This window comes from Aegilops tauschii, chromosome 7 (genome assembly GCF_002575655.3).
Source record: "Aegilops tauschii subsp. strangulata cultivar AL8/78 chromosome 7, Aet v6.0, whole genome shotgun sequence".
Taxonomy (NCBI): Eukaryota; Viridiplantae; Streptophyta; class Magnoliopsida; order Poales; family Poaceae; genus Aegilops; species Aegilops tauschii.
This window is the reverse complement of record NC_053041.3, coordinates 603,890,253-603,913,390: the sequence shown is the minus strand read 5'-3', so window position 1 is coordinate 603,913,390 and position 23,138 is coordinate 603,890,253. Positions and strand designations below refer to the sequence as shown.

The 23,138-nt window shown below is 45.3% G+C and overlaps 2 protein-coding genes and 1 non-coding gene across 3 annotated transcripts; 1 reads left to right on the top strand and 2 right to left on the bottom strand.

Annotated features, from left to right (window-relative positions):
* Nucleotides 1–775: 775 nt before the first annotated feature.
* LOC109781124 (probable homogentisate phytyltransferase 1, chloroplastic) lies at nt 776–6,164 on the top strand. Its single transcript, XM_020339714.3, has 12 exons — nt 776–973; nt 2,155–2,441; nt 2,575–2,658; nt 2,735–2,809; nt 2,927–3,010; nt 3,472–3,561; nt 4,279–4,380; nt 4,544–4,639; nt 4,801–4,872; nt 4,950–5,045; nt 5,456–5,560; nt 5,728–6,164. Exons 1-12 carry the CDS (start codon nt 901–903, stop codon nt 5,767–5,769), a joined length of 1,206 nt encoding a protein of 401 aa, XP_020195303.1. The 5' UTR covers nt 776–900; the 3' UTR covers nt 5,770–6,164.
* Nucleotides 6,165–6,969: 805 nt separating this feature from the next.
* On the bottom strand, nt 6,970–8,686 carry LOC109781123 (uncharacterized). Its single transcript, XM_020339713.4, has 2 exons — nt 7,454–8,686; nt 6,970–7,239 (listed from the first exon to the last, which is right to left on the bottom strand). The coding sequence occupies exon 1, from the start codon at nt 8,599–8,601 to the stop codon at nt 7,768–7,770; it is 834 nt and encodes a 277-aa protein (XP_020195302.2). The 5' UTR covers nt 8,602–8,686; the 3' UTR covers nt 6,970–7,239; nt 7,454–7,767.
* A 2,789-nt stretch (nt 8,687–11,475) lies between these two features.
* Nucleotides 11,476–11,547, bottom strand: TRNAP-CGG (transfer RNA proline (anticodon CGG)). The gene has a single exon. It is a non-coding gene; the product is annotated as a tRNA-Pro (tRNA).
* Between the last annotated feature and the right edge of the window lie 11,591 nt (nt 11,548–23,138).

Below are 23,138 nucleotides of genomic sequence, written 5' to 3'. Positions count from 1 at the left end.
CAAACCACTAAATGTTAAGTATGTGACCCTGAAGGTTCAGTAAAGTGTAGACATGACCCGGAACTACCTTTTCATTCAATGGTCAATAGCCGAACCGTGGACATCCGTATTGACCCCTACGCCCACATGAATTAATACCGAGATGAACATGTTGTTCCGGTGTGCTATTCCCTTTGTTTCGTGATACTTTACAAAACCCGAGGGGAGACTTATTGGTATCCACATGAATCAACTTTTGATCACCATACCAAGTAATCCTCGTTACCGGTTTTGTTCTCTTTGCTCGCCTCTGTATTCCGCCATCCCCGTGAATATGTCACGTTGTGTCTGGCCAAACGATGATTAATATCGTAATACTGAGAGGGCCCTAAAAATATCTCTCCATCGTCGGAGGAGAAAACCTCGGTCTTGAGCTATGAAGTCCCTTGGCATGCATTTTTGATGCACTTGATAGTTGCCCTTATGATCACCTTGTTACGAGTAACGTTGACGAGCCCCAAAGCACACCATCCGGTATGAATGTAGTTGATACTTTCATGGTCTAAAAATTGTGCATAACTGGACATCATTTGAGACACCCGGATGTGGGTGCTCACATTCTTAAATCTCAGGGCTAATTCATCAGGGCAAGCCAAACGGGCTGCTAGCTTTTGTGCGAATCTTCTCTGCAAGACACCTGTCACCGCTGACAAGGCTACCCACGATGCACCACGTGTTAACCTCGCTGTCAAGGTCAATTATATATACATACGCTCGGAAAAAGGGAAATGGCTCAACAGTCCAACGATTTGGACTTTGCGTCGCACGACTCTTTGGGGCTCTCCACCACCACTCCCTCCCTCCGTCCCCCGCCCGCTCTCCGTCTCACTGCCCACTCCCCACCCGCGCGCCGCCGCGGCGATGGACTCGCTCCGCCTCCGGCCGTCCTCGCTCCGCTCCGCGCCCGGCGCCGCCGCCGCCGCCCGCCGGCGAGGTGAGTGCCTCGACTCCCCCGTCCCCTACCCCTCCGCATGATTGGTGTACCGGTGATTGGCGCCTTTCAGTTAGTACTACTAGCTTTGACTAGATGCTGGCGCTGACGAATGGATGTAGTTAAGCGGGAGCAAGTGCGAGCTGACCTTACCGGATTCGGGGAGCGAAAGCGATGCCGGGGAGTGCGGTTCGTTGGGATGGGATAGGAGTGTTCTCCTAGTACGCCGCCCTTTTCCGGAATAGGAGTAGTAAGCCGAAAGGGGTCAGTGTTTTGTCACTGGTAATCGATCGGAAAAGTCGTGTCAAAGTGTTTCTACTCGCTAGCTCGGTTTTGCGGCGGATCAGGGCCGACGAAATGGATGTACTGGTAGGCGTAAATGAACCTGTAGACGACTTGAAGTAGTTTGACCATTCGGTACTTTTGTTAATAGCTTAATACTGTATTTTTTGGGGGAAATACAGCGGTTTCTTTGGCCACCTGGTACTTTTGTTCATGGTGAGTGGAGGGGACGCATGTTTTTCTGTGTGGTGAATTTTTAGCATGTACCAGGAGGATAGGTGGTGAATGGGGAAGAGATTTATGGTGCGATTTTAAGTGACATGTTTTTAACTTGTTATTAAGGTTAGTAGATAACCTGTCTGTTTTTGTTGGAATGATTTTGTCATGCTGTGTGCAAGGGCTGTGAAGTAGTGGTATCAAGGTAATGCTGGGGCGTTTCTAGTTTCAGTTGAGCAAGTGTTCGATTATGTCAGACACGAACGTATGCGCTGATGTATTCCTGATATGTTCGTACTAGTTTCATGCACAGTTCCTCTGCTATTGTACTACTTTATGCTCAGATATTTTTCGCTTGTGTAAAATTCATTGCGGTCTGTAATCAAAAAGCAGTTGTACAGTTGTACTACAACAAGTCTAGCGAGCGTTTCTGTGTTATCAGGTGCTTCCCATCTTCTTTCGGCGTGCATAACGGGCTGACCTTATGGAAATGAAGTAGGCAAAATGTAAAAAAATAATATCATTATCTTCTTGGCTGATCCTATTCAGTAGTGAAAGGACTAAGCAAACAATATATTTTCCAATCTCTGAGTTCACATATTGTCACATGCCTTGCATTATGGATGAAGTTCTTCAATCTTTGTTTCCTGAGTGCTTGACGTAGTTTTGAAATGCTGATTTTCCAGATCATATTCTACCATCATTCTGTTCCATCCAACGAAATGGTGAAGGGCGAGTTTCTTTGTCCATCCAAGCGTCCAAAGGCCCTACTGTTGACCGTTGTAAAAAATTCTTGGATTGGAAATATTCTAACTATAGGATAGCACATCAATCGCTAAATACTTCTGCAAATGCTGGTCAATCACTACAGCCTGAAACTGAAGCACACGATTCTGCAAGCATCTGGAAGCCAATATCATCTTCTCTGGATGCGTTTTACAGGTTTTCTCGGCCACATACCATCATAGGAACAGTTAAGTCATGTTGATGTTGTTTCATTTACATGAATCAAGAGCGTATAAGATCTCTTAATGAAGCTAATATGCTTGGGCTGTGGCGTGCTTTTACTCTCTCTGGATCTAAGAGAAAAATTCTTGTTTAGGCAGGCACTAAGCATAGTCTCAGTTTCCCTACTAGCTGTCGAGAGCTTATCTGACATTTCTCCCTTGTTCCTCACTGGTTTGCTGGAGGTACAACTTTGAGCAGCACTTTTCTTCTACAGTGATGGAGTTGTATAAAAAATGATGCACTTTTGCTCCCATGTAGGCAGTGGTGGCCGCTCTTTTTATGAACATCTATATTGTTGGATTGAATCAGTTGTTCGACATTGAAATAGACAAGGTATTGTAGATTCATTGCAGTCTAAACTCTAAAATGTTTTGGTTCTGACTTTATAGTGCTGCTTTCTATTATATCTGTTTTGAACTTCTGTGGAACCTAATGTTGTTGACTTGCCAGGTTAACAAGCCAACTCTTCCACTAGCATCTGGGGAATACTCTCCTGCAATGGGAGTTGCAATAGTGTCAGTATTTGCTGCTATGGTAACGTCTTTTTAGACATTTATTACTGCTATGGTAACTATGTTTATTTGTCTGGAAAGAGATTTGGAAGTCTTATAGCTTATTTTGACATTTCCTTTCGATGTATTACTTAAGCATTTATCTTCTATATTACTCTTTGTAACTAATGATACTCCCAGACAATGAAATTAAGTAGCACAGTAAGAAACAAGTTCCTGCATAGGGACTTCTGAACTTTGATGGATATACGTGGTTGAGCACCTGCACTTAACAACACTTCCATTTCTCTTAAATCTAGTGAGGGTGTACATTATTGTCGCAGTTCTCCCGCTTCTATTTACTAGTTACACGGCAGTGAATAAAATCTATTCCATTCATTTGTAGTTGTGATAATCTTGGAAGAATAATTTGATAGTTGATTTACTTGGGCTCTTTGCTGTCAGTCTGTCAGACTAACAGGAGCGTTGCTATTTGAACTGCAGAGCTTTGGCCTTGGATGGGTTGTTGGATCACCACCTCTGTTTTGGGCTCTTTTTATCAGCTTTGTTCTTGGAACTGCTTATTCAGTCAATGTAAGAGCTTATGTCTTTATGATCATCAACCCAGCACATATGACATGAGGTTCCCGTATATTCATATTTTCTGTGATTGTGTTGTTACCTACTCCCTCCGTTCACTATTATAAGATGTTTTGGATATTTCAATATGGACTACATACAGATTGAAATGAGTGAACAAACACACTAAAACGCGTCTGTATACATCCGAATCAGAAAAAAGCTAGAACATCTGATAATAGTGAATGGAGGGAGTATTCTGCTGTAATACAAAGCTTTAGAAGGACTAATATAGTAATAATAATCTACTTTTGAATGCTACTATAATCTAAGTGAAATGCTTATACCAGCCTAATTTTTTTTACATTCACAAGGGCCTGAAAGATGTGGATAACTGACATGCGTGGAAACCACCTATGAGACTATACCTGATCTGCACTTTTAATGGGCTAACATGTTACAGTGGAGCACCTTGCTCTGCACTCTGCAGAACACTCAAATCTGATGGTATAAATGGGCCCCAAAACGTTTTGGGGCTGGCATGTGGCAGAGCCCAAAATTGACAGATAAAAATCACAGTGATATATGGAAATATTTGATGTGAAAGCATTTCGTCCATTAGTTCATATTCCTGCATAATTATCTGGAATATCATGGTATTTGGTGTGATCTGTTGATACCCATTATTACCTAAGTAAACAGAGCTGACATTCCCATTTTTGTATTCTACAGCTGCCGTACTTTCGATGGAAGAGATTTGCTGTTGTTGCAGCACTCTGCATATTAGGAGTGCGTGCGGTGATTGTTCAACTGGCATTTTTTCTCCACATTCAGGTAAGTCTTCTTCGGATGATTTATTTGAAAACAAAAGCAAATTATAGTAAGACATAATGTTCTGTTTGCAACTGTAATTACACTTCGATGTGGCTTGTTCTATGAACATCACATGGTAACTGCTACATATGATTTATGCTGTGTTGCCTTGTCTTTCTTTCAGACATTTGTTTTCAGAAGGCCGGCAGTCTTTTCGAAGCCATTGATATTTGCAACTGCCTTCATGACATTCTTCTCAGTTGTAATAGCATTATTCAAGGTAATGAAATCTAGTTTCTGTACTGCATTACTGCAGCTAAAGTGATTTTCTAATTGAATGCTCATGAATATCCTTTCATGGTTTGCTAACGCAGTGCTCATTTGTTGCATAGCTTTTGATACAAACAATGTTTCCTTGAGAAAATTGGTTCTTTCCTGCAGGATATACCCGATATTGAAGGGGACCGCATCTTTGGAATTCAATCTTTTAGTGTTAGATTAGGTCAAAGCAAGGTTAGTAGTAAATAATAAACATTGCTATTGTCCTAAGAGACTTACTGTTGTAGTTGCTGATTTGAACTCCCACGCAGGTTTTCTGGACTTGTGTTGGTCTACTTGAGGTTGCCTACGGTGTTGCGATACTGATGGGGGTAACTTCTTCCAGTTTGTGGAGCAAATCTCTAACTGTACGCCACCACATCTCATAGATTTCCACTGCACTGTCCATCGTTAAATTTAAGTTATCCATTTTTTTGCCAACCAAAACAATTTGAGTATTAGGCTTTGTTCTGAATTGATTACCACCATGGAGCTAACATCTCTAGTGATCTGTAGAAGGCTTTTATTTCTCTTATGATTGAGAACTAGTTATGGAAATTAATATGGCTTTATTATGGAAATTTAACCTCTTTTAAATTCAAGATTGATCTGAGCCTTCTACCTTTGTTCTGTTTTAGCATTACAAGGTAAGTGAAACTTTTGTATCCATTTAAGCTTGCCCAAAACATAACAACTATAATTAAAAAGGCTTAAACTTCTATAGGCTATTGTATAAGTGGTTGTTTGTAGTCCCGTTTATGAGCATGGGTTTTTGCAGGTCGTGGGCCATGCAATCCTCGCCAGCATCTTGTGGAGCAGCGCACGGTCCATCGATTTGACAAGCAAAGCTGCGATAACATCCTTCTACATGCTCATCTGGAGGGTAAGTGCTGACATCATCACCCATTCCCTGATCTTTCCCGCATCCTTCTCAAATAAAATTCCTTGTACTGTCCAAACATATTCAACCAGTTCACCTTCTGCGCCTTGTGGATCCTGGAATGGCACACCCTGCTAACTAACATTCACTCCCCTCACATGGCTCCGCAGCTGTTCTACGCGGAGTACCTGCTCATCCCTCTGGTGAGATGAGGACCGACAAGCAGCCCCACGGAAGAACTTGAGTGCCGGAGTAAAGCTGTGCGAATCCATTTGAATTTCGGATGGTCACGGACCGCGCCCAATAAAACTCCCCGAGCCTCGCCCCGGTACATCGTTGATTTTCCAGCCATGGATGGTGGGATCACCTAGATGGACAACCTCCCCATGTACCCGAGCTGGGCCAGGTGAGCTTTAGTTAGTTGATGCTAGCAACAACTCCTGCAGCAGGCACGCGGCTGCCTGGAAAATAAGGCTCCCCACTCCCAATTACATTCTGTTGTACGTTTTAGAACTTGTGAATTTTGCTCTGGTCCATTGTTGTCTAGGATGTTTGGAACATTGCGCAGGGTTTCTTAAATCTTACCGGGAGGGGTGAATTGGCAAAATTGGTCCCTTTTCTGAAGTTTCAACCCTCCCCTAAAATCTTAACAAGTGAATATAATCATTCTGTTCTGTACAACACAAGGTTATCTGACGCTGAACTTGACTGTCAACGCAACATATCTTGGTGGTTGGAAAAACCTTAATGTTTTCTTTGTGAAAAGTGTTCTCGGGATCAATGTTTCGCTCGTGAAAACTAAAGGTTTTGTTCCAACACAAAAGTATATCTATTGTGTGCATATAGCCAGGTTTTCTGCTAATAAAGAGGCTGGGCGTGTATTCGTAATGCTCAAGTCAGCACCAATTAGATGCCTCTCGTCTCTGGTCTGGGTCTGTTTCTCCTCCTGTGAGTTTCCAAGGATGTACATGCACCGTGTAACACACTGAGTTGCATCAAAGTATCCATTCTGAAACCTCATAGGAAACTTAAGCATTACAACTTTTACATGAAACCTCAACATTACATACATGCAGCTGCTCCAGAAACGACCATATGAGCTTACAAATGAAAGCAAACAGAGTTACAGTTACAGATACGAAACTACCCTACAAGATAAATAAGGCCTTGTACAATGCAAAGTGCTTGAGAGGCGCTTGGAGAAATAAATCAGTCTTTCTTTAAGCACTGGTGCTTATTTGTTGCATAGGGCAGGCGCTTAATTAGGCGTCTCCTTAGAAATAGGCACTAATTAACCTGGTTTATTTTTCTAAGCACCTCCCTAAACACCTAGCACTGTAAGAGGCCTAAGTGAAAAAGTTCAGGCAATGTTCACTCATGCACCACCCAAAGGCCTAAATGCGAATTATGTAAAAAAAGGCAGGAATTCAAGCAATGTTCATTGATGTACCACTCAATATATACTGATACATCAAGATTAGTTTCCAATCTTTAGATCCGAATTTTTTTGTACTTAGAGACTGCATGAGAGATGCACCATGCAGCTTGCCCACGCCTATGGCCTACTCTTTTGCCTTTTGGCGATATCTGTGGCCTCCTTGCAAAGCGGGTTTCTTTCTTCATCATTATTCTGTGCTGCTGCCGCATGATTAAATTATAACGATACTTCTTCTGTAATTTATCTGAAATAAACCAGAGAAAATGAAAATAAGCTCTCAACCATCGGGAACAGGTGAATATGGATCGTAATGGTAAGTAGCAGTTTTACGTCGGAAGGGCATGACAGTAGCCCAGCTGAATCAAAAGAATAAAATTGTATTAGGCCTTACGAAAAAGAGAGGCCAAGGTTATGCATTATGCACAAGAATGTACTCCGTAAGAGTCAAGTAGCGTCACCTGCTCCGCGCGGCGATCTCCTTCTCCTCCCTCAAGCATGTCGGGACAGAGTCAGGGTCAGACCCTTGAAAGAATAGACTCAAATTACAACGGTTAAATGTGTGCCAGGGCGAGCAAACTATGTATGTATGCTTACAACAAAGGTAAGTACGTGTCTGTCAAACAACGTTCTACGGAAACAAACACTATAGCTTAAAAGATAGCAATTCCCCATGCAAGATAAGTGGTACCATGCATTGTGCAATAGCAGCTATGTCCATATACTAATATTAAGGAAATCGATTTGTTTAAGCAGGGTATCTTCAAAATAGCTCTTATCCCTCTCTCAACATTGTGACCGTGCAAGATGTGAACTGCCTTCCGCTGCTCGCCTTCACGCAGCTGTGGGAGCCCCTGTTGGCCAAGTTTGCCACTTTTCCCGGAAGCGGGTCGATGACCGCCGGAAGCGGGACGTGTACCAGCTCCGGCTTGTACGAGTAGGGGTCGCAGGCGAGGAGGCCGTACGAGAGCTCCACCCACCAGAGCATCCCTCCGTGGGAGACGACCCCCGCGCAGAACCACTGCCGGTGCAGCGGCGGCGAGTAGGCGAGCTCCGTCACGGCCCACTTGTACTGCCCCACCGTGTAGCGGAGGAGCGTGGCGCGGCCGGAGCCGTCGCCGGAGGGCTGGAGCTCGGCGACCACGCAGCTGTCGCGACTCGCCATTAGGCCGACGTTGGCGCCGTCGAAGCCCATGGGGCAGTCGTGCTCGCGGAGGCAGGTGGCCTCGCCTGTGCGCGCGTGGCAGAGGTGGTGGGTGACCTCTCCGCCGGGCTCCGTGGCGCGGAGGAGGAGCAGGCCGGAGGAGTCCGCGGCGGCGACGTAGGGGTAGCTGGGGAGGCAGGGCGGCGGGGAGATGCGGAACGGCGCGGTGAGGATTGAGGCGCGCGGGGGCTCGTCGCAGGCGACGGAGACGTCGGCGCCCGGCGGGAAGGTGCGCTTCGCCTCCTTGTCCTTCACAACTTTAGGGATTCGAGCCAGGATGGACCACCGCTCCGGCGGCGGCGGCATGGCTGGACCGGAGGGATTTGATTGATTAGGGTTAGAGCAGCCGTGATTGGGCAAATATGACCCCTCAAACATTGACCGGTCACGTCTTAAGTAATGCATTTCACATCCGGATACCTCAAATTAGTAACTCAAATCTATATTATTAGATGCAACGTAGCGATTTTTGAGCAGAGCTCCGTCCAGCGCCCAGCTGCGCCTCGCAGAGTGTTGGGCCGGTCACGGCAAGTTAGAGTAGGGCATGAGACACGAGCCGGCTCACGAGACTCAAGTCATCCGCCTCTCCCATGCCCTACTCTTCCTCGTCGGAGCTCGGAACCCGAACGGTACTGGTTGGCATCAGATTTATGATGGATCCGTCCTGGGACGAGCCTGGGACGTCCACCATGACGCGGTTGCGGTGCCTGGAGTGTTGCACCATACGGGGCGCCGTAGAATGTGACTCCGCCTCGCCGACGTCCATCGTCGCGCCCGCTACCTCCATGTTCTGGTCGGACGAGGCCCATGGTGCGTCCCTATGCTCAGCGCGCCAACAGAGGAGTTGCGCGTTCGCCACCACGTTCGGACGCCAGACGGACCGCACCGCCTCCGGCAGGAAGGTGCGCTTTGCCTCCTTGTCCTTCACAACTTTAGGGATTCGAGCCAAGATTGACCACCGCTCCGTCGACGACGGCGGCGGCATGGCTGGACCGGAGGGATTTGATCGATTAAGGTTAGTGCTTGGGCGATGGATAGCGGTGGCCAGCTGGGGATTCGGAAGGAGCAAAGGGGGAAGGGGCGAACACGCTTTAAAAAAACCCGGTCGGGTAAAAGAAAAACCAGACCCACCCGGGCGCCTCAAACCAATCTCAAATGACCCGACTGAATGACATCCCTCATATTCAGTCCAAATTTAGGACGGATATGGGCCGTCCGCCACGTCGACCTGGCCCACTATGGCCCGCAACGACCCCACTCCTGCCCCCACAAATATCTGACGACAACGAGTAAACCCTAGTCAAACTCAGTCTGTCCTCACTCGGCCTGTCCGCTTCTCCACCAAATCCACTTCTTCTCCCCAAAATCCACTCCTCGCCCGCCATGTTCAACGGCGATGGGGCGGGCGACGGCAGCGGATAGAGCCGCACGGCTCCAAGAGGAGCATACCCACGTCGCCTGATGCATGGAGAGCATCGTCATCTCGTGCTCCTCCCCCTCTGCTTCGGAAAGTGACGGTGACGACGAGCCCAGAGCCGCCGATGCATACGCCGAGTCCAACCGCCGAGACTCCAAGGGGAAGCATCTGGCAAGGAAGTGGTGAAATCTAGCGTCGTCCCCTTGTTTAGTTTGGTATTAAGTAGTTAACTGTGTTGGAAATATGCCCTAGAGGCAATAATGAATGTACTATTATATTTTCATGTTTATTATTAAGTCATGTTTCTATGCTACAATTGTATTGGTTATTGAATATGAGATTCATAGGAAAAACCAAATACATGTGTGAAAATATAAACACCAAGTGATCCCTCGTCTAGCTTCTAAGACTATCTCATGTATTAATGATGATCTTGTTTTCCTGATCATGAGCATTGTTAATGTAACAAAAATGCTATCAATATATGAGAACACCGTTGTCATGATTACAACGGAGTTGGATAGACCCAACTTACGAATTACCGAGAGATGTAATTGTTGCTATGTTACTTATCAGTACTTCATATAACTTGTTCACGTTTGCATTGTTCCTTAAACCATGAGAATATTGCATACCAACATACCGGATGGTTACTTCGGGCTTTACCACATGTCACTCCGTATGTGGATGTGTAAATAAAGGTGACTTATGAGTATACTGGAAACGTATGTCTCGATAGCGATAGTTCAGGACTGAGATTTGCTCCTCTCACGATAAAAGAGATACTCTCTGGGCCACTCGGTGTTACGAGGGTAAGTGCTGACATCACCCATTCACTGATCTTTCGCTGCATCCTGCTTAAATAAAATTCCTTGTACCGTCCAAATACATTCAATCAGTTCACCTTCTGCGCCTTGTGTATCCTGTTAACTCACATTCACTCCTCTCTCACGTGGCTCCGCAGCTGTTCTACGCGGAGTACCTGCTCATCCCTCTGGTGAGATTAGTGCCGACAAGCAACCCCACGGAAGAACTTCAGTGCCGGAGCCGAGCTGCGTAAATCCGTTTGAAAATCGAATGGCCACGGACGGCGCCCAATAAAATTCCCTGACCTCGCCACGGTACACCGTTGATATTCGAGCCGTGAATGATGAGACCATAAGATCACTACCTAGAGATGGACAATCTCCCAACCTCCCGACGTGCCCAATGCTGGGCCAGGTGAGCGAGCTGTATGTAGCTGGTTGATACATTCTGTTATAGTAGTACTCTACTTCTCATCCGCATATTGACTTTTGTGATGGAACCGGCCATCCTCATTAGACACAGTCTGTCGAAAACCTTGGGCAGGGCGAATTTCGCGCTCCGGTTCGTCGTCGTCGTCTCGGGTGTTCCAAACATTTACACAATTTTAGCTCATGGATGGATTGGATGGGTTTGAATCATGTCATGCAACAGCAAGAGGGGAGGAGGGCCGGTACAGATTTCTTTTGGGAGATTTGACCCCATGCCATGCAGTGCGTGCGCAATGCAAAGCTTGTCCTGTGGCGTGGCATCGGCCACTCTGGGCGCATGGGCCTACGGGGTCTCCGGCGTATCGTCGAGGCTTGATTCTGCATGCAAAAGGTGCTCTGGGACGGAGCATGTGCGTGCGTGCCAGCGGGCGGCATGCATGGGCATGGCCGCTCTGCTCCTGCCGGTGGCAACGCTGAAGTCACCACCGATCGGCTGCATGGCAGGGCCGTTGGCCGGCCCCTCTCCTCGTGCGAGGCTCTGCGACTGCGGCCGACGACGAACGAAACCTGTTTAAAAAAAAAGATCAGTGCTTATGCAAAAAAAAAGAAAAAAGAAAAAGAAAAATTGGGGTGTTGCGAGAATCGAACTCACGACCTCTCGCACCCGAAGCGAGAATCATACCACTAGACCAAACACCCTGCTTTGTTTATCTGTGCTAGATAAAACTAGAAAATCTGAAATAACGTTTCTTTTCCAGGAAACCCATCAGAACCCCAGTTAATTGCCATGCATGAAAAAATGGCACAGCTGTAACATGGCGAGATTCGCCTCTTGGTAAGGTGGTGGAGTTATGTGTACAGATATGAGTGTGCCTACACACGTAGTAATAAGATTGAGTTTATTTGGTTCTCTGAGAGTATGGTTGTAATTTACATGGTTTTTTACGATGTCTTGTGTTGTTTCAAATATTTTATTTATAATTCCAGAATCTTAGTCGCCACGCCCGGCCTAGGGAGGGAGGGGAATCCGCGAGGACTATTTCTCGCATTCAGCGACTCCGAAGGTCTCTCTCGCTGGAGCGTTTGCACTAATCGCGCCGGCCCACTAGGGCGCGAGGGGTTTCTTTCGTTCTTTGTCTGATCTTCTTATGTTTCTCTGGCTTTCCTTTTTTCATTATTACAATTCGTTTTTCTTTTGGTTTCTCTTTGTTTTTTTCACGGTTTTTTCATTCTACATTCTTTCTTTCTTTCGTTCTTTGTTTTTTTCTTCGGTTTTTTTTCATTCCTTGTTTCTCATTCTATATTCTTATATACTTGTTCAACATTTTTCAAATACTTGTTCAACATTTTTTTCATACATGAACAACATTTTTTCAAATACTTATTCAAATTTTTTTCAAATACCCTTTTAACATTTTGAAATACTTCAACATTTATAAAATACTTGTTCAACATTTCTATATACATGATCAACATTGTTCAAATACTTGTTTAGAATTTTTTTCAAATACTTGTTCAACATTTGTTTTTCAAATACTTGTTCATTATTTTTCAAATATTTTTTGAAGAGTGTCTTTTATATATATATATATATATATATATATATATATATATATATATATATATATTATTTTAAAGTGGAAACAAAAGTAAAAAAGAAAGCAAAAAACAAAAAAAAACGTAAAAAATAAAACAGAAAACAGGCTGGTGTTTCCTGCCTGCGTGGGCCGGCCCAATTGGCGGTTCCCTTTGGCGAGGGGTTCGCTCATGTGTCGCTTAATGCGAGACATAGGGGCGCCAGCTATCCCCGGTCGCTTCAAATGTAGCAAGCTTGACTAGCCACCTCGCCCACACACAGTTCGTGATATGTACAAGGGCACGACCTACTTGAAGTAAGTCGCGCCGGTATTCTCCATTTTTTTTCTTTTGTTTTTTGTTTCTTCTTCTTTTTTTGTATTTGTTTCTTTGTTTTTATTTTTGTATTATTTTTGTTTCTTTGTGTTTTTCATTCATTCTTATATACATGATCAACATTTTTTCGAATACTTGCATGGCATTTTTAAGTACTTACTCAATATTTTTTAAATACTTGTTCAACATTTTTGTACACATGTTCAACATTTTTCAACTATTGTACACATGTTCAACATTTTTCAAATACTTGTTCAACATTCTTAAAATACTTGTCCAACATTTTTAAATACCCATTCAACATTTTTCAAATACTTGTTCAACATTTATAATACTTATTCAACATTTTTCAAACACTTGTTCAACATTTTTGAAATGTGTTTTTGAAGAGTGTTTATGTAGAGTATTTAAAGTATAAAGAAAGTACAAAAAATAAAGCAAAAAACAAGAACATAAAAAAAACTCCCACGCACGGGGCCAGCCCATCTGCTCGCGCAAGTAGTAGGCGCTTCAATGATGGACAACTTTCTCTCGCGTGACACGAGATATAGAAGCACCCCCTCCCCCCCAAATCAGGGGCCCCCTCCGGCCAGGACGCAGGGCAGATTATCTATGCATGTAGTGACGACGCAACATCATGCAGCAATTCGAAGGTAGCGGACGATGACCACACGATTATTGCGCTGTTATGTTTTCTTCTTGCGTTCGCACGGGCCTACTAGCGAACAGAGCCCAAGCTAAGATATTGGGTGTGGCCCAGCGCGTGGTGAAGCGCCTCAGGTAGAAAAAAAGGTAGTGCACAATGCCCTAGTCAATAAAAATATATGCCCTAATCCCCTTTTTCCTTCGCCGTGGATGCCCACCGCCGACGCCAATCTTCAGTCTATGATTGTGGCAGGGCCATCGCCGCTTTAGTAAGAATCGTTTCTCACATTTGTAATCCGGTCTTGTGGAGTTTGTATGGATTATGAGATTACTCCCTTTCCTTGCTCCCGACGGGAAAAATATTAGTCTGGCATTCAAACTTAGGAACTGTGATGTTAGTGTTGAATTAGGAATATTAGGGGTATGGTATGGTGCCTACTGAATCAGGATTACACTAGTAGAAAAGGGGGCTTTGGTTCAGGCCGGGTCAGCCCATTAGTCCCGGTTCAGTCCAGAACCGGGACCAATGGGGGCACTGGTCCCGGTTCGTGAGGCCAGGGGCCTGCCGGGCCTCGTGGGGGCATTGGTCCCGGTTCGTCTGGCCCCTTTGGTCCCGGTTGATGGGACGAACCGGGACCAATGGGCCTCGCTCCTGGCCTACCACCATTGGTCCCGGTTGGTGGCTTGAACCGGGACCACAGGCTGCCCTATAGTCCCGGTTCATGCCATGAACCGGGACCAATGAGGTGCCTATATATACCCCTCGCCCGCGAGCAGAGCACTCCAGTGCTCTGTTTTTCTCTAGCCGGCGAGGGGAGGGCTTTGTGGTGCTCTAGCTCACCTCCTATGCACATGAGGTCTTCGATAAAATGCCCGAGCCACACTAGTTAAGCTTTCTCCTCTCGAAGCTCGACCTCAAAGCTCCATTTTCCTCGAGATTTGTCTAGGTTTAGCGGCCCGTCACGTCCCATTCCCGTCTTCACCGCCGTCGATCGCCCGCACCGATCTCGTCGCCGGCACCACCATGGTGAGCCTCTTGTTCTTATCTTCTTTCTGAACGAAAAAAATTCTTACTTTAGATAGATACTTGTCTAATTTTCTTACTATTTTATTGCTTGTTATTATATAGTGCGATGGTTTTGGTATCCGCCCCCGTCGGCCCTCGTCCTGTCTATGATTCGGATGTGGTATATATTATCTTTATAACTATTGGTTCATTTATTGTTTATGAAAATTATGCCGACCAACGTGACTTAGATTTTATTTATCTAGGAGGTATGTGAACCGGAAATTCCAACCGACCCTATTGTCGAGAGGTTAAATTTAGTTGAAGAAGAAAACAATTTCTTGAAGGAAAAAATAAAAAAAATTGAGGAGGAGAAGATGATATTGGAGTTGCATCTTGCGGATGTCGTCAATGATCACAAGATCAAGATGGATGCAATGCGCTTGAAGATTAGAAAGATTAGAAAATATGCCATTCATACCGAGGCTTGGTATCATTATGCCGTTGGATCAATTGTTACCTTGGTTGCGATTATGATCGCATTTGTTTTCGCATTAAAATGTTTTACATAGTTTCAATGTATGGTTTAATTAATTAGATGCTCTGGAGAGCTATATGTTGTTAGATGAGAACTATGTATGTACTTTGGTTTTAATGTGATGATGAACTTCTATTAATTTGGTCACTTAATTATCTATTCATGATGTTCTGTAATGGTTTTTGACACACTTAATTATATATAATGCACGCAGATGAACCGGCAATGGATGTACGGTGACAGACACACCTTCGAGTACATTAAGGGCGTGCATGATTTTCTGGAAGTGGCTGAGGCAAACAAGCAGAATGGTTTTATGTGTAGTCCATGCCCTACATGTGGGAATACGAAGTCTTACTCTGACCGGAAAATCCTTCACACCCACATGCTTTACAAGGGTTTCATGCCACACTATAATGTTTGGACGAGGCACGGAGAAATAGGGGTTATGATGGAAGACGGCGAAGAAGAAGAGGACGATGAAAACTATGTGCCCCCTGAATACGGTGATGCTGCAACGGGGGAAGCTGCTGAAGATCAAGAGAAACCAGACGATGTGTCCAATGATGCTGCAACGGGGGAAGCTGCTGAAGATCAAGAGGAACCAGTGCCCGATGATGATGATCTCCGCCGGGTCATTGTCGATGCAAGGACGCAATGCGAAAGTCAAAAGGAGAAGCTGAAGTTCGATCGCATGTTAGAGGATCACAAAAAAGGGTTGTACCCCAATTGCGAAGATGGCAACACAAAGCTCGGTACCATACTGGAATTGCTGCAGTGGAAGGCAGAGAATGCTGTGCCTGACAAAGGATTTGAGAAGCTACTGAAAATATTGAAGAAGAAGCTTCCAAAGGATAACAAATTGCCCGACAGTACGTACGCAGCTAAGAAGGTCGTATGCCCTCTAGGATTGGAGGTGGAGAAGATACATGCATGCCCTAATGACTGCATCCTCTACCGTGGTGCGTACAAGGATTTGAACGCATGCCCAGTATGCGGTGCATTGCGGTATAAGATCAGACGAGATGACCTTGGTGATGTTGACGGCGAGCCCCCCAGGAAGAGGGTTCCTGCGAAGGTGATGTGGTATGCTCCTATAATACCACGGTTCAAACATCTATTCAGAAACGAAGAGCATGCCAAGTTGATGCGATGGCACAGTGAGGATCGTAAGAAAGACGGGAAGTTGAGAGCACCCACTGACGGGTCGCAGTGGAGAAAAATCGAGAGAAAGTACTGCGATGAGTTTGCAGGTGACCCAAGGAACGTATGGTTTGGTTTAAGCGCGGATGGCATTAATCCTTTCGGGGAGCAGAGCAGCAATCACAGCACCTGGCCCGTGACTTTCAACCTTTTCAGAGTTCATTTGAAATGCTTTTCAATTTCAGGGTCTTATAGCTCAAAATAATCAATAAATGCATGAAAAATAACAAATGAAGTCAGAAAGGGTTGAAAATTGATGATGTGGCTTTGAATGGTGCATTTTGAAAACACAAAAAGTCAGGAGTTCAAATAAGTTAAAAAAAAATGAAATCCCTTTGTAACAGACGAGTTTCCGTATGAAATCGTGATACTTCGAAAGAGATTGTCCGTTTTGTACACGAAGTGCATCCAGTTTTTGTCGTAACCCTCTCAACTTTCTTGCACATGCTATGTGGATGAAATGATAATACCATGCCAACTTTCAACCTTTTCAGAGCTCATTTGAAATGCTTTTCAATTTTAGGGTCTTATAGCTCAAAATAATCAGTAAATGCACGAAAAATGGTGCATGAAAAATAACAAATAAAATAAATAAGTAATTAGAAACAAAACAATATAAACTTTAATAAAATATATAAGTAGAAACAAAATAAAGTGAACTTTAATAACATAAATAAAATTTATGAAACTAAAATTATCAAAGTATTTTCTGTTCAAAACATTATAAGCAACCTCTAGTATTATTGAAACTAAAATTATATAAAATTGATGCAACTAAAATTATCGAAGTATTTTCTGTTCAAAATCATTGAAAGCAAAAAGAATTTTCATAAAAAACTTTTTTTGTTAGAAACTTTAATAGCAAAAAGAATTATCATAAAGTAAAATAAATAAGTAATTAGAAACAAAAAAATAAAATAAATAAGTTTTTTGTTGTAAGTAGAAACAAAAAAAATAAATAAAGCAAAAAAGAAAACAAAAAACAGGCAAAAAATAAAAATTATGCCACCTACTAGGCCACCACGGCTTGAATACGACTAGAAACCCATCCATGGGCCAGGATTCTGGCCCGCAGAAGGCCCAGTAGGCCCATCAGGCATAGCAGTGACAATTAGGCCCGTAAGCCTGCAATGGTTAGGAGCTCGAGAGGGTTGGCGCAGCAGCACTTATAAACCACTCTCGAGCTCTCTCAACTAGCGAGGTGGGACTAAACTTTGGCCGCGACGCGGGCAGCACATGTCCTTTGGTCCCGGTTGATGGCACCAACCGGGACTAAAGGGGGAATTAGTCCCGGTTGGTGGCACCAACCGAGACTAATGCTTGGACTATATAACAAACACTTGTGAAAAGTTTCAGTTTTCATCGCCAGTTGCCTCCCCCCCCCCGCCGTCAGGCTGCTCCACCTCGCTGTCTACACCGCCGCCGCCAACGCCGTCGCCTCCCCGAGCCCGCGCCGTCCTCGTCGCCGGCATCCCTGAGCCCGCCGTCCTCGTCGTCCCCGTCGCCGCGTGCCTCCCCGAGCCCACCCCTCCTCGTCCCTGTCGCCGCCTGCCGTCCCGAGACCGCCGTCCCCGTCACCGCGTGCCGCCCCGAGCCCGCCGTCCTCGTCGCCGGACTCCTGCCATCGCCGCCCCCCCTCGAAGTGAGCCCCCCCTTTCCCATGGTCCCGATCGAGCGACGCTCTTGCGCCCGAGTGCCCCTTGCTCTCTGCCCCTGCTCCATGGTCACCGCCGGCCCCGACGCATCGAAGAGCAGAAGGAGAGGAGACGAGAAGGAGTGGAGCAGCAGCAAGACGCCGTCCAATTTTTTGAAATTTCTGATTTTTTTTACAGATATGAACAGTGCATATAGAGGGTGTTTGATCAAATGCTAGATGGCTTTGGGCATTTTTAGAATTTATGATATTTTTTGTGGTGAGGTACTGATGCAAGACAAAGGTGATGGCAAAATTTCAGAATTTTTGGATTGGTTTAGAATAGGTTTTCAGCAAGGAATTTGAATCTGGTTCAAATTTCATTTGAATGAATTTTGAAAATTTTGAACTATGGATCCGAAGGTTTTTGGTGAAATGGAGTGTGGGTACTGTCATGAAGTTGGAGTAATTTTTGTGGTTGTAAAAGAGTTAGGAAAATTTAGAATGTGCTAAATATGTCAAAAAATGTTTTTTTGTTCATATACAGAAAGTTTTTATATATGACTATGGATATATGAGCAATGATGATCCATGGATGTATGCATTGATATATATATGAGAAACGATGTTCATAGAATATTTACCAAGTAGAGGAAGAAAGGAGAAGAAGAGGAGAAATAAATAAGAAGAAGAAAAAAGAAAAAAAAGAAGAGGAGAAGAAGAATTCTATTTTCTCTTCTTCTCCTCTATATAGAATATTCTATTTTCTCTTCTTCTCCTCTATATAGAATATTCTATTTTCTCTTCTTCTCCTCTATTCCTTTCTTCTTCTCCTCTTTTTTTTCTTCTTTTTTTCTTCAATCTTCTCCTCTATTAATATCTTCTTCTCCTCTTTTTATTTCTTCTTCGTCTTCTTATTTTTTATCAGATATGTCGTTGTCGATATACCCCGTGTCCCGATAACTTCAACACGAGGGGGGGGGGGGGGTTCGACCTACCCCCTCCCCGATAACATTATTTTCCCATGTATGTATGTCGTCGTTGTCAATATAACCCCCTCCCGGATAACTTCGACCGTGATAACTTATACCACGGGAGCACCCCCCGGCCCTCTCGCTCGACCAAAACTCTCGAGGACACCCAAACCCTAGAAAAAAACGATGTCGGTCTCCTACCCCCTCCCGCCGCGCCCCTACCCTTGAAGCGTTGGCGAGGCCACCCCAAACCCGGAATAAGCTAGGTCTACATTTGCACTAATATATCCACCTGCTGTCATGTTTGTGTAATAATTGCCATGTTGTAATATTTGCAGAAACAATGGAGCACGGACGAGACGAGGAAGTAGAAGAGGTGTTGGGGGACATAATCTTAGCCGAAGGTGATATCTTGTCGTATCTTAACGACAATGATGGTCTGGAAGAACAGGGTGAAGAAGCAGGCTACGGTGATCGAAGAGTGGAGGAGGAAAGACATGATTATGATGGCTCCGGTGACCCAATGCTGGTGCAAGAAGGAGCCCGTGGTGACGGCTCCGGTGACTGAACAGAGTCCGGCCAGGTAAATATATTAGTTAAGCCTGTGCTGACTAGCTAATTGATGCATTCATTGTTTTGGTATGTACACATATTAATTAACTCTCGTCTTTCTTCTTTTTTCTAGCCCTCTGGATCGAGCACAACTTCGGTAAAGAGACGAGGCCCGAAGAGAAAGTTGCGCTCGGATGAAAGGTTTGAGATCACAGTAATCGCGCGCGACGGCCAACCGATTGAACCCATCCGGACAAAGGATGCATTTGCTGCTCAGTGCGGGGTTCTTGTTAGGGACAAGATCCCGATCAGCATCCACCAATGGTATAAGCCTAAGAAGGAAGACCCTGAGGTGTCTTATGTCAATGATATGCAGAAAGATGATCTTTGGACTGAGCTGAAGGCAAATTTCACCCTACCGCCAGAGGAGGATCCGGAGAAGCCAGTTAAAGAGCAATTAATCAAGTCTCATGCTCTTAAGAAGATGGCAGACCTATTCAGGAGGTGGAAGAATGAGCTGAAAACGTTTTTCAACAAAGAAGAGACACCAGAATTCATCGGCCGGTATGAGAAGATCAGAGATCACTGGCCCGCATTTGTGGCCCACAAGACATCGGAAAAGAGTAAGAAGATGCCAGCGACAAACAAGAAGAATGCTGCAAAGAAGAAGCTTCACCATCGCACGGGGTCAGGTGGCTACCTCAAAGCCCGGCCTAAGTGGGCCAAGGCTGAGAATGATCTGCTTGATAAAGGGATCGAACCACATTCAATGAACTGGCCAGACCGTTGCCGGACTTGGTTCTTCAGGGCTGGCGGAAAATTGTACCCTGTATCAGGGAGGTGCGTTTGGACGGACGAGCTTTTGAGAATACCAGTCAAGAGGCTTCATCACTATATCGATGCAGCGCAGGAAGGGACGTTCGTTCCAGACAAAGAGAACGACGAGCTCACAATGGCCCTCAGGAATCCTGAGCACCCTGGACGGACACGAGGCACGCCAGGCTCCGTTCCGTGGAAGGCTGGTTTTCCGAACGCAGGTGGTTACAAAAGCCAGGAGAGGAGGAAAAAAGTGGAGCAGACCCAAATTCAGAAGCTGCACGAAAGGGTTCAAGCGCTAGAGGAACGAGACGGCAATCGACATGCCGAAACTACCCCGAAGCTACCCCGCCATCTCAGCGGAGAAGCAGCGTGGCTTCCACCGAGCTGCTTCAGCCGGAGCATGTCTTGACGGCTCCTGCTAGCTACCCCGTGGATGCTATCACGGAGTCTCAACATTGCCACCTTATGACGCAATCGCAGAACTTCAAAGTCAAGGCGGCTGTTGGCTCTGTTTTACCTCCTGAACCAGGCGCAACCTACCACTGCCGGCCATTCCAGAAGGATATGCTAGGGTGATGGTGAATGAAATAACGGAGGGATTTGAGGACCTCCGGCTTGACCACCCTACCGGTGAAGGGGAGACTCGGCTGGGTTATGCTCTGAAGACTCCATGCCTATGGCGGATAGAGCTCATCAACCTTCCGAACTGGACGCCTCCGGCGAGTAAGGGCACTCCGCCTCCTCCTCCGGCGAGTGATCAGGGCACCCAGCCTCCTACTCCGGCGCGTGGCGGCACTCCGCCTCCTCCTTCGGCGAGTGATCAGGGCACTCAGCCTTCTTCTCCGGCGCGTGGCGGCACTCCGCCTCCTTCTCCGCCTGCGTCGGCGCGCCAGAGCAGCCAGCCTCCTCCTTCTCCGCCTCGTCAGCAAGGGCAGAAGAGACCCGCCGCCGCTCCGGCTGCTCCGGCGCGTCGTAGTCCTTCTCCTCCGCCTCGTAAGCAAGGAAAGAAGACAGCCGCAGCCGCTCCGTCTGCTTTGCCGGCGTCTAGCAGTACAGCCAGAGGCAGGAGGCAATACAGATTCGGTCCTTCTCTGAAGACTCCAGAGAAGTTACCATACAAGAGGACCGAGGAGGAAACCACGAAGATCGTGCGAGCCGAAGTGACGAACTTCTTTGAAGGGGTGAAAGCAAATAAACATCCACCTCCGGAGGAGAAGGTAGATCCGGTGAAAGCGAAGCGCACTCTGGCTGCCCTGACAAAACCACCAAAGTCTCCGCCGAAAGGCAACTATGAGCGCATTATTGCAAAGACATTTGCCGAAGCGGAGCAGTCGGGAAGTACTGTCAGTGATCAAAGGTTAAAAGAACGACGAGCTGGGAAAAAAATTGCCCAGCTCGGCGAACAAGCGAACCAATCGTGGCCCCCGCTCAAGGTGTCTAGCGACATCGTCGCTAATGATCCGAGGATGGTGCCCGGTTATAGCAATCTTGGAGATTACCTGCCCGACGATGTACATTATGATATCTTGGAGGTGGACGAACACAAATACCATTACGGGAAGCCTCTCGTCAAAGATGAAAGATCTCTACAACGATGATGCGAAGATTACATGATTGGTACATGAAAACCCGCAGAGAGTCTGGGGGGAGGAATACTTTGACGCTGAGAGTTAAACCGGAGCATGACCTCGTTGGAATTGAACTGTTGAATGTTCCATTTGAGGAGTTCTTCCAGTTTTTCAATCAAAAGGCCCTCGATAAATCAACGATCACTTGCTACTGTCTGTAAGTAGTACTACTTCTGTCATTAAGTCTCTCTATATAGGTCAGCTCTTTCATTGCATGTATTTATAATTATCCTCACTATATTATGCAGATTGAAGATCGCCGAATTGAAGAAAAGACAAATAGTTGATATTGGGTTCATTAACACAAATCTCATAGATGCAACTCAGGTTAAATATCATGCCGAAAATACCGAGGCCAACTTGCTACGATCGTTGGTAATAAATGAAAACAAAGATATAATACTGTTTCCTTACAACTTCAAGTGAGTGTTACTGTCTTGTGCATATTCGGTTTCCCTTATTAGTCCAGGTTATAGTAATGTAATTGATGACTTATGCATGCGTGCGCAGCTTCCACTATATTCTCCTAGAGATTAAGCTTGAGCAGGGAGTAGTAACCGTCTTAGACTCGAGATGAAAAGATCCCCAGGACTATGCGGACATGACTCAAATGCTCGAGAAGTAAGTTAAATCGATCATTATCCACCATATCAGCAACTTTGTTCATTTTCTGATATCAAGTAATTGTTTTCTTTGTCTGGCAGGGTTTGGAGAAAATTCACCAAAAAAGCTCCGGGACTGCCGAAGAAGCTGCAATTTAGACACCCGAAAGTAAGTACTATAGTAGCATGTTCCGCGCATCTCCTAGTGATTCAAGCGCTAGTTTCATCAATACCATTTAGCATGCTTGCTTATCAGTTTGATTGACCTATATTTCTTGTAAAGTGGTTGTGGCAGGAACCCGGGAATAATTACTGTGGATACTACGTTTGCGAGTCCATCCGCTACACGTCCTGTGAGCGGGGCTACTCTGACGAACAATATGAAGTGCGTAAGCAATAATATTCACAATTTTATTTTATTACCATCATTTGTGTTGAGTTTCATTTATTCATATATATATATATGTATTGACCCCCTTCTTCAAATTAGATCTTTAGGATGCGGGATGAACTCCTAGCACCAGATCGTATGCGAGCAATTCAAGAGGAATTGGCGGCATTCTTCCTTGACCACGTGATCGCTGAAAACGGAGAATACTATGTGGACCCTGTGTTCTTACAATTTAATTAGGAGAGTATATTGTAAGAGATAATTATTATATATATGTAGCCGGTAGTGTCGGATAGATATACGAGAACTTGTTGTTCGACCAATCTCTCGAAGAAGGAGAGGTGGTCGATATCACTTCTCTCTGTATGCATATGTTCATGACGATCTT